The sequence below is a fragment of the Sycon ciliatum genome, chromosome 4 (assembly GCF_964019385.1).
Source record: "Sycon ciliatum chromosome 4, ocSycCili1.1, whole genome shotgun sequence".
In the NCBI taxonomy this organism is placed as follows: Eukaryota; Metazoa; Porifera; class Calcarea; order Leucosolenida; family Sycettidae; genus Sycon; species Sycon ciliatum.
The window spans coordinates 18,265,559-18,277,735 of NC_088646.1; the positions used below are offsets into that span (position 1 = coordinate 18,265,559).

Sequence of the window (12,177 nt, forward strand, 5' to 3'; positions counted from 1 at the left end):
ACCATTATTATTATTATTTTTTTAATTTCGGCCAGTCGGCTACTATCATTTTACGAGTGGCACCTCAAAGGGTTAAACTAGGGGAAGTAGTCATGTAGGTGTGAGCCCGCCTTCCGGCACCGGGAGTTGCAACTCGCTCGACTCGACTCAGTCTACTGTCGACATGTCCTGAGTGAAGAGAACCCACACCTTGATCTGGTGAGCAGACGATCGTGGGGGTTTTGCAGTCAGATGTGCAAAACATTATGCCTCGTTGAACGGCCACAACGACGACTAGAATCTCGTGTTTCTCGTACAGGGAGAAGCTGGCGTGGGCTGGTGTTGGTACCACACGTGTGAAGAAAGAGGTGTGTGGCATTGTGCGTTCGTCTTACCCTGTCCGGCGACTAAATGACTTGTATCGCTAGCGTCAGTCTAGACCCTCATCCCCGAAAACTCATTTGGCTTTGGTATGCACCAGGCCGGGTAGATCAAGACCTAAAAAGAACCGGGTCTTTACAGTCATGTGTAGTAGACTACTCCGCCCTACGTCCTGCCAGGATGTGCTGTGCGTAGAGATCTACTGACAGAGTCTGTACAGCCTTGTTCCTGGCCGGTATATGCAAGCTACAATAATTGTAGTCATGACAGCATGCCACAAGGCCGGCTTAAATTAAGGCGGAGGACACATTGAGTCTGTATGGAAAACAGTGTTCCTGACTGCAACCAGAAACCGGTCGGTCGAGTCCCGATATTGCGACCATATGAACCGTATGGTGCTGTGCCCCGGCCCGGTTCAGACCCTCTTCCAACCGGTTTCTGGTTGCAGCCAGGAACACTGTTGGCCATACAGTGTGTCCTCCCCTCCGACTTGTGACATGCTGTCATCGTCAAACAGCCTTGCTCCTCTAATGCACCTTTGCACAACGGCTGAGGTCTTCACTTGCCCCTGCATGAGCTAAAATGGATTTTGCTCCGTGATGCAATGAGTAAATCTCAATGTATACTTAACTTTGTGCACTGAAAACAAGACGCACTCCCATTGTCGCGGAAAAGATGACTTCTTCGCACCATCACGCTACCGTCATGTGCGGTGAAGTAAAAATCTGGCTTCACCTGATCAGCACCCATATTACTCTTCCACACAGTCACAACGGTGTACAGACTACACAGTCACAACGGTGTACAGACTACGCAGATCTGCCACGTGCACTCCCGCAGCTAGAACCGTCAGAATATTTAGTAACGTCTCCTCGGAACAGCATGATGATTCACAGCGGGGGTTTGCTGACCACTGCTGGCAGAGCCAGGCATAGTATCAAGGGACGTAAATCAGAACAGATGAAGCGATAAAAAAGAATGCAGAATTGAAACCATGGCACACATATCGTTAGTATTATTACAATAGCGAGAATCAGTCCCAGACAGTACTATTACCGTATGTACTTCAAAGGTACACCTGGGCTGGGAGAAACATGTGATGTTTTTAAAAGCATTAGAGGCAGTAACTTCGGCCCTGCTGTCACGATCATACATGCAGCACAGGAGGAGACCGAAGAGCAGCAGCATAAGTCGGAGTTTTAAACAGAACTATCAAGCAGTGGAGGTACGAGGCGGATGGATGGATGAGAGCAGCGTATCACTGTAGCGGCGACGGGGATCAGCAGTTTGATTTGAATATATTAGATAATAGAGCACAACCCAATCTGGTACACGACTCGCACATGGATCAATGAAGCCCGGGACCATGCTGGGTTCACAAAACAGTTTAAACGGATAAAAAAGAAGAAGGTAAAAGTGGAATATGGAGCACACTCAAGTTCAAGAACACAGTATTACTGGTACTACATGTACTGACTTTTAGGTCAGCGGATACGGCTATCTTGCAAAACGACGAGTCCAGTCGCGTGCCATGCGATCGTGCCCGCTTCGATCACCGGTGAACTGGCGAGCAATGTTGGCAACGAGCGGGTCACTCGGATTGCAGTCAGCAAGCAGAGACGTGATGGACAGCAAGACTTTGCTGACAGTCATGGCCGGACTCCAGTTGTCCTTCAGGATATCCAAGCAAATCTCACCCTGTGCATGTGTAGGTAGCAAGTAAAGCACAGTGGAAGTTAGAATTACGGCAGGTACTCATGTAGCACGCATGCAGGATTCACATGAATCTCAGATGTACATTCTCTCTCCCTACAATATAACATGCTGCGGAACGAACAAGAAAGTAGCCTAAAAAATTTAAAAAAAGAAGTGCTGTACGAGTAGGTGTCTACTGTCTATCATCCAGATCTCCAGCTCTCTCTTGCTGGCATTGCTGGTCTCTGCAATGTAGCATGAGATCATGAAATCAATACACCCACCACATCACACACACGTGCCAAAACAAAACGAAGGAGATAATCTTCATTCCTGTGATGTCCTGACCGTACCTGGCTGTTAATGTTGCAGTGGTATATCCGCGTCTTGAATGTCACCTGACGTACAAAGCAGCGAACAAAAAAACAAAAAAAAACCGGAAGGAGCTCAACAATCATGAATCAAAACTGGCTGGACAGCCGTCGCACTGGATCTGCACGCTGGATCTGTGATTGTCTTGCACCGCTAACCTACAGATGTCTCAAGTCAAACTAACTGACCGTTAGCACAAGAACATGCAGCAGACTGAGAATCATATGCATTCCTCTAATAGATGATATGCCAAATAACGTGCAACTAGACATGGAAGGGCATTGCAGAGTAGTTGCATACAAAGTTCAAAGTTGTACGGTTACCTGTGACTTGTGCTCCTGCAGAGCTCAGAGCCTACCGTGCACACATTGTAGTATAATTTGTATGCAACTGGTGTGCATTGCAATCCAAGTCCAGTTGCACGTTATTTGGCATATCATCTATTTCTTGAAGATTATTCAAGAGAGGAGGAGGAGGGGTGAGAGTGTTAATACAGACTGGGGCTTATTTCAATGGGATTACAATTTTCAGCACCATCATACCACCTCGCAAACTTTCAATATTGGAAGTTCGCCTTCTTTTTCAGTTTTCACCATAATGCAGTGTACAGCACATGATTGCAGCTGACAGCTGTCATCACATCAATGATACTGTCATACAATACGCGTCACTGATCATAGTCAGCCTTGCGAATAATGGCAATCGGCTGGGCTCCGCGAATTAAGTGACTTTTGAAACAGAGATGAAATTTGGACCCGCACTAGGCCATATTTTTCAGAGCATGATCAAAAGTGAAAGTGAGAACAAAAGAAATTAGAGAAGAAATTAGAGAAGCATTCTGCAAGAAACATTTTCCAAATTTCACTCCCATCTTGCCAATGACCTCATCACAGTCATTATAATGGCCCCTAAAAAGTTGTACCACCATGATGTGCACATAAAAGAAGCATAAAGGACTTCAAAGACTTCAAGAAGAAGTGATTCAACTCTGGTCATAGCCTTCACTTTGTATACTAGTATCTATCTCCAGGAAGCGTGGACATATTCTTCGAGTTAGTTTCTATTGAAAAGGCGAATATTGTGTTGGAAACACCCACAGCCCAGGTTAAACTACTATCACTCGTACCTTGGGTGGCTCGAATGGATAGTTGCTCGGGAACAGGATGTTCAAGAAGAAGACGCCGCCTTCATACACAGACCCAGGCGGTCCCATGATCGTGGCCAGCCAATGATCCACCCTCTCACCAAACAAGGATGCACTGCAGTCAAGCAAATGTATGCAGTCAAACATGGCGCAGCACGAGTTTTACGCCACACTGGAGAAAGAGACAGTGCTAGCTGTAGTAAAATACAAAATGATTTCATGATACTTGGCTACCTTACTAGGGATTACCAACTGTCACCTGACTGCAGCCATGTACATGTAGACACTCGACTAGACAGTGACCCAAAAAGCCTGGGAGAACATACAGTATTCTCTCCGGGTTCAGTATTCTCGGCATTATCATACGTTATTCCCATTGTCGAGCATGCACCCACTCCAAACACCATCATCGCACATGGGATAAATGCATTGCACCGATAAGCTCAGTGACCATGCCAATATTGAACACTTACACACTTACACATCACACCCACAGCAAAATGGTCACAAGTGGACATGAGTACAGGGGCACGGCCAGGACCATGATCAAGGGGTAGGGGAGGGGGGGGGGGGGGATACACTATTTCCCACAAAATCTCACGTCTTTGGCCCTTTCTTGATTGCTATCTCCAGTATCCAGTATAATTGTTTTACCCCTAGTTATTATTAGAGTCACAACGCTCTGCAACTTTCCAATGTCTATTGTTTTAAAATCACTCTTCCACACAAACCTTATGATACAATGTTTACCGTCGCAGCATCCTCCTGGACAGTACAACTGCAAATTTACTTTAGAATTAATTTGCGTTAATTTCACAAGGCGAGCAGAGAAAATCAATCGCCGTTTCATTCCAAACTGAAGCTTGATTAGGGCTACTACTTTCAGAAATATCAGTCCCTGGCTTTAAAATTAACGAAAACAAGTCCGAAAGTTTTCACCAGCAAAAATTGTCCTTGTACTGTATTTCTAGGTAAAGGGCTTCTTGATTCTATGTACCTACTCATCTACAATGTACTACTTGTATGTATACTGTATAGTCAGTAATGTTTCTGTCCTCACCAAATACATCAGTGTATTGGCATCACTGTGTAGTGCGTATGTATTGTTGTAACTGGACTCAATACTGTACTACTCGGACACAACCTGCAGATCCAATTGACCTACCTGCAATTTGGCGGTGGATCCGTCAGCATGTCCGCCAACTCTGTGCGCAGCCTGAAGCATTTCAGAAATATCAGGCAAGAAGGACATCACTTCCATATACAATGGAACCTGCTTAGTTAACACAAACAGGTGTAACATGAAATATGGGTGAATACAAAAGAAAATTACCCGCTTTGAACAGAATATACATCCGCTAGGCTTTCCAGAATTTTATGTTGTCACAGTATTTTGAGTCTGATTCAGTCTTTTCCATGTGACTATAGAGAGCGTCAAGTGCCTACACACACGCTAGGGTAGAATCATGGTTCCATTGCTTCGCGATTCGAGGCCGGGCAGGCACTATGATGGAACCAGAGTATTCGACTTGTTTGCCTATGTAGCCGAAGTCTAGGGCTACTGTACAACGGGTAATTCGAGCGACTATAAATTTTGACGTTTTCCCATTGTCAACCGGTTGGCGACATTTTATTTTAGTGATTTGCATTTTTCTGCATTGTACACATTTTGATACTGCATTCTACTACTGTATGTACAAATCATCACTACCGTGTACTATGAGTGTGTAGTACGAGAGAACATCATAAAACATGTGCTATTGAATATAGTAATAATTGCCTTACTAGTACTACTACTACATGTACTATAATGTAGTGCTGCATTGTACTCACGGATCACCAGTGCACTACTAATGTCTCAACGGATTAGCGACTTGAAACTCTTTAGCGAAAATAAGTCGATCGCTAAATTCGCTAGGGTTTTTTACGTCGCAAAAAGTACCCGTTCTACAGTATTAGGATCCCAGTGCGAGGTTGGCTGCAAGAAGAAAGTCATATGACACTTGGCATGCACGCTAGCGCATGGCTGACCACAGGTAGAAAATAAGGAACGCAAATCGACCTATGCAATTGCAGCTGAGTGAAGGCAAAACAACGAAATAAATCTGGGCGGCTTTTAACATGGCTTCCTGATATGCAAAACAATTCTCAGATCCTCAAAACGCTCATCTTAAAGGGATCAAGGACCTATAGATAGATTTGGGTGAATGCCATGTGTGTAAATCTACCCATATAAGAGTGTTTCCCTTCAAGAAGCCTGCCATATACTTCAGTATGACTTGTATGGAGTTTGCCATCCAGCAGTCTTCTAAATACGGGAAATTGTCATCACCCATATATGGGATCAGACATCCAGCCAAGTCACCTGATGAAATGATGTAATCAAAATCCATCTTTTGTTATCTCACGGTGACAGGACAAGGGACAAGACTGGTTTCATCAAACAACATATCAGAGTATGCATGGAGGTAATAATAATAATAATAATAATAATAGTTTATTAGGATGACCCAGAGGCTTGTCGCCTATCAAGGGGTTTACCTCTTGATAGGCGCCAAGTGAGCACAGCGTGGATGGGGCAGAGGTACTGTCGCGGACATGAAAATCCGGTCGCACGTCTAGTGGCCCCAGGGCGCTGGCCATGCAGCCGTGAGTACGCATGCCGTACACACACACACATTCATTTATGCGCTGTAGCGCGCTGGTCGCATCGGATCAACATGTGCACTGCATGCAACGTTCTGTACGCACTGAGGGCGCCGGGCCGGCCCCCGTCATTCGACCGGTTTTCCATGTCCACGGCAGTACCATGTACCATGCAATGATGTACATGTGCATGTAATAAATGTACTCACCTGCGATTTGTGGGGTTGTTTGATGAGGCTGCAGCTCTCGACGAGCGACCGCCTGTTTGTTTGGGCCTCGGGCGGCCCAAGGGTGCGCTTGGCGGGGCTTCTGGCTGCAGTCTGGGAGCTGTGCTTGGCGACGATGTGCTTGCCTCAACTTCCGCGTCGGCACTGGAAGCTGTGCTAGGTTGAGCTTCCGGTTCTGTTGTGATGGCTGGCGTTCTCACTGGGGCAGGTTGCGCCTGAGATCGTCTAGTTTCTTCTACGCTGGTGCTACTCATTGCTACTGACTCTACTGGTCTGTCTGACATACTGGTGATGCTGCTGATGCTGCTGCTGGTGACGGGACACTAATGAATTAAGCTGCAGGAAAAACAACACGACAGACATCAGCCGCAGTTGGAAATGTAGATCTTTGCTTTCTCTGAACTGCACGCGCAACTAGCGATACTTTTATGGACCACCCAAGAAAGAAATTCATCGCTTATGGAAGCGATCTTTGCCATATTTGTAATTTGGTGAAGGTTGGCCACATGCGCTTGTGTTACCAGTATGGAATGTAAAGACTGCATAGAAAAACGGCAAACATTGTATTTTGATGGCATCAGGGTGTTTTAACTTATAAGTCCATGCGCTTACTACATTGTAGTGTATTTGAGGGTGGGCTTATGCCCGGGTATAGGCACACATGCTTTTATTCGCGTCACTACGGGATGCATGTAATTAACACCCACCGACACTCATGCACGCGGCCAGGATGCAGACATCAAGCTTGTATACACAGTCCGCGAATAGTGATCGACTGTTGCGACTTGAGCCCATCGGCTCAAGCCGTATTCACTGCAGGCCTAGTTTACACCGGTGTCTTCGTTGCCGTAAATAAGCCCCAGGCGTATACAGAACAAGGGGCTGAAAACTAGGCGTATATTTGGGCATGGGTGTTATTTCAGGACTAGGCCTATACAAGGTGCATATCGCATCGCTTGCGTTTTCATAAGCACGCATACCATTTTGCACACATACGCATACATACATATACGAAACCTAAGTCCTCCTTTCTACTTCACTCTCCCTTTTTCACTGCGTACTCTGCGTGGCTGGCACTTCCCCAAGAAGCTAAGGACCTTTCTTCCCTCCGCCTTTTAAAGAGCCTTGTCGAGCCTCGACTTTGATTTCGTGTTTCTCGTTTTGTTGCAATCACTACTTTTTCATGCCGGTTCCTTTTTTCTTCTCCTCCCCTTCTCCCTTCCTTGCCGTGGTTGGCTAACACCCTCTCTCTCTTTGTATTGGCCGGTCTTCTCACTGTGCTATGAGATCGGCTGTAATAAATAAATAAATAAATACAAAGGTACAGCATCACCCTCGGTGGTTTTCCGGCATGGGCGAACTCGTGGGCTTTGAGTGTGGATGTCAATTCGATGGGCACTATTTTGAGTGGGCGTATACACGGAACGTTATGGTACTCTCTTTATTCCCGCCTACCAGTATGAATATCTGCGACGAGAAACATGGCCCATATAAATTTGAACAGCACCACCACCACCACCGCATTGTGCTGCACTACAGGACTGAACGCCAACTGGCTCATAGCCCTCGTCATTATTACCACCGCGACCAAGAGTCCATAACCCCCCAGAGTGTGCAACTCCAGGTTGGGGTCTGGCGCAACGAAATCCAAACATTGCGTCATCCGGTCCCCGGGCAAGCATGGGCGGATGGGGCCATGTGCATATCTGGTACATCCGGCGGGGGTTCCAAGTTGTAGCAAGCCACGGAAGTGTCACGTAAAACGTTTGCTCCACGGGCTATGCAGTGTCAGCAGAACGGCTTTGATTTCACAGTCACAGAATTTTTTTATTTGAAGAGAGTTTCTCTGCTCGTTGTCTGAAAAGCTTGTATTGGGAGAGTTCGTGACTCCGGGATAGCAAGAATAGGCATGGATATAGATTTACAAGATTTGATGGAAATAGCTCTTGGCACACGGCATGAAGACCCGATCGATTTCGAAGTAGATGTGCTTCAACCTGCTCCTCGGTCCCATTTTGGTACAATTTCCAACACTCGACAATCGAGAGAAGAAAATGAGGAGCCCAGATCGAGCAAAAACTGACGAATATCGTCCACAGAGACACTGCACTCCGGCGACAATGGGGAGCGCTTTGCTTTAGGTTCAACAGTGGCCATTGTTCTTCTCTTATCGGAGAGACACTCAAAAGAGAAAACTGTTCGATAACTCTAAAATAATTATTTGTGTACTTGAGCCTTTCCAGGCGTGTTACGTACAATACCTGGCCGTGGATTCGTAAAGAAAGACCCCAAATAATTGGGCAAACGGGCGAAGTAGGTCCGGGCCAAACTTCCCATTTCGTCATAGCTACTCACTACATGACGTATGAAGTTTGGATTTCGTTGCGGCACTGATTTGTGCTGAGAAGGATCACGAGTTGCACACTCTGGGGGGTTATGGACTCTTGCCGCGACCTGATAGCAGGCATGTGGGGCCAGATCACAGCTGGGGACACGGGTATTGAAATTCACTCTAGTCTACCTACTGCGCATGTAGCCCCGGGCAGACCAACGTATCTTGCAGTTGCACATACCACCACCACCACAACTGTGGCGCCTCGGAGGACATGTCCAGGGAATCAACCTTGCCGCCGAGGGTGGAGTAATCACGTACTGTAAACAGCCCAATGTTTGCGAAGTATTAACTTAATGTTTGCTAATTTTGCAGCATAACGCAAATAATAACCACCGTGAAATCAAACTTCAACAGTGGGTGTATACGTGTGGCCACCGTGCTTGGTATGGTGGTTTGTTAAAAGACGTGTTGGTTGGCGCAGAGCAAACTGTGGTGGTGATGATGATGGTCAATGATAATGGTCAATAATATTCAATGGCCACGGCGGGCTCTGTCACAACCACGACCGTATTGCGTAAATACGGAAAGAAAATTGATGTGTGACTTGATGTGCGAGGGAAAGGATACAGTCATACATGTACACAGTGACATGATGATGCGACCTGAACACTAAGGGAAAGGGTGCAAAGGTCAAATGATGGCTGGCTGGCTGGATGGCCCATGTCCATGATGGACTGGGTGTTCGCAGCATGTCATGCCCACAGAAGCTGCTGGACTGGACCATGCGGCTATAATGTACATGTAGCCCGCCACTCGTCCACTTCAGGTGCCCGCGAGAGGTTGCCGGGTGGTGAGACAACATACGCACGCAGACTTCGCGGCTTCATCAGTGTACACAGCGGACAGTCGGGTGGCCAGGCGAAACCAAAGACTCAAATCAAATCTGGCTAACTTTACTATTTTTCATATCTCCCAGTGTGTTTGCTTCCATGCAGTCAATATAGACAGTCCGCCATGCCTACTGCACTGTTGGTTGTAGAGAGAACGAGAGTCTGCAACGTTCACATACTAATATCTAACGCACGTATTAAAACACAATGGCACTTGTAAGTAAGCAGTTATGTAGAACGGACATGCATGTATGCGCACAGCGTACAGCGGCGATCGTCTCACAAGAATCGCCAAGGTGGCAAGGAGCCTTTCGCGGAAAATAGCTCAACAGTTACACGCGGGTACCGCGGTACCGTCCAAGTGCAAAATGAGACGACGTGCGACAAGCAGTGCAACTCCTGCCAATGACAATTACGCCAATGGCATAATACCGCGGCGTCCGACTAAGATTACCGCTAGCCTGCCAAGTACAGAGAGGAAGGGCGGACGCGACAGCAGCCTGCTCCGATCCAAAACAAGCCCAACACGGCATAGCCATAGGTCCACCATCCCGGCACGTCCCAGGACGCGGAGGCACGGGCAGGCCGGGTGACGGACCCGGCGTGACTCAGTTGCACGGACGCTGAAACTTCTCTGAACTGGGCTAGGCTCGACAGAGTCAAAGAGAAAGTACTGCACCCTCCTACAGCCAAATACTGGACGAGGTACCGCTCAAACCTGCAGCTGATCAAGATCAGCTACACGCGGATAATGAGAGAAAAAACGTGACACAGCTAAGCAAAGTATGAGAAGATGTAGCAGCACCTTTATCGTCCCCTAGACATCCTGCAACTCACCAGTCTACAGCCAACAAAGATCACAGAGGAATAGCCATGAAGTAACTCACGTACCTCAACGCTCCCTGGACTGGAGTGATCCACAAAACGGCTAGCTTCACCCTCCTCAGTGCGTGTCGACAGTTTCTCTTCTCCCAGTGGCAGTGTACCGTATGACAAGGACCTCAAGACAAGAAGGCTGAAGTCGGCCAAAGGGCAAATCAAGTCTGCACACGTCCACACGCAAGAACACCACGCACAGACAAGCCGGTGAGTGAGACCAACATTCAAAAGGCTATCCCAACCATCAATGCACCAATACTTACCCGCGTACCAACGTTGCTTCTCCTGGAATGAGCAAAGCAAGGGTGCAGCCACAACTCACTTCTGACTCGTCACTCAAGGCAAGCCACGTCTGGGTGATGAAAAGGGTCGACGCTTTTCATCCTTGATATGATATGACCGGGTCTGACTCTGTGCTGCGCCGTGGCTGCATATTAATATGCCTGATCAGAGCGCGATATGCGCATGCATGACTGTACTGGTGACTGGTACAAAAAAGAGGCCCTCATGCTCAAGGCTCAAGTCAAGGCTCAACAACCAAAATCTATAATCATGATAATGGAAGAGCAGTGCAAGTGCATGCAGTGGCAGTGCGGAACCGCGCGCTCAGTCGCTCACGCCGCTCAGATTCAGAAGAGCTAAACACGTGATCTAGATAAATTATGCGCATGCGTACAGGTCCCGATGCAGTTCTGGATTTTGATCTTGAAAAGTAACGTTAGTTGAATCTTGATCATTGATGACGTTGTACAGACCGTCGTGATAATTATCGTCTACCATACTACACTGTATAGCCGGCATAGGCTGCGTCTGTATTTTTACTCCTACTGTAGATCCTGCTCCTAACGACTTTACGTAAAAGTCGTTACTTGGGAACGTGGAGACTCACGTGTAAGACAGTGGAGTATGTTAGTTTTAGCAGAGTCGGAGGTATATTCGGCATTATGAGACTATCCGAGCATCAGAGCATTATGGAGCATTAGAAAGGAACAAGACGAGCATTATGTGAGGTTTCAGCGGCATAACGAGTTTCATAGTGGATAATGTCGGGAAATATAAGGTTTTCGACAACAATCGGCTAAAGCCATGATGTGCAACGCCATGTGTTGACTATTGACGTATTGTACCGGCACATAACTTTGTGATTTGTAGACACGTAACACATTTAGCGCTAATGGCAATGCTACATTTACCTGACTTCATACATGTAATGCCATTGCTACATAATCATTGTACATAAAGTCTTTATGTAGCAATGTAGTCAGGTAAATGTAAAGGTGATGTAGCATGCCCAACGTTGCAACTGAGGCTGTTTACACACAAAATCCGTAACGATGATTTACGAGGAGTTCTTTTTTAGAAATCATGGAGAGCCATGGAGGAGACTAGACGTCCGCGAAGTGAATATCAAAGAGACGAAGAGGAGTTTTCCTGTTATGCCATAGGCTCTGGCCATAGCATATCTCTAGAGATACTGAAGAAAACACTCATCTATTGATAAATTTGGACCTGGATGAAGGAGCGGCTACATGTATGCAAGAGCTTATTCCAAATAACTGCCTTTGCCGAGTCAAGATCAGCAGGCTCGAAAAGAACTCGAAAAGAACTAGAAGTCCTCATGGACGCAGT

General features: G+C 46.7%; 1 protein-coding gene across 1 annotated transcript; it reads right to left on the reverse strand.

Moving 5' to 3' along the window:
- Positions 1 to 1,209: 1,209 nt before the first annotated feature.
- On the reverse strand, positions 1,210 to 10,957 carry LOC135814802 (uncharacterized). Its single transcript, XM_065327977.1, has 7 exons — positions 10,812 to 10,957; positions 10,561 to 10,712; positions 6,427 to 6,780; positions 4,737 to 4,787; positions 3,554 to 3,686; positions 2,409 to 2,453; positions 1,210 to 2,058 (listed from the first exon to the last, which is right to left on the reverse strand). Exons 3-7 carry the CDS (start codon positions 6,726 to 6,728, stop codon positions 1,858 to 1,860), a joined length of 732 nt encoding a protein of 243 aa, XP_065184049.1. The 5' UTR covers positions 6,729 to 6,780; positions 10,561 to 10,712; positions 10,812 to 10,957; the 3' UTR covers positions 1,210 to 1,857.
- Between the last annotated feature and the right edge of the window lie 1,220 nt (positions 10,958 to 12,177).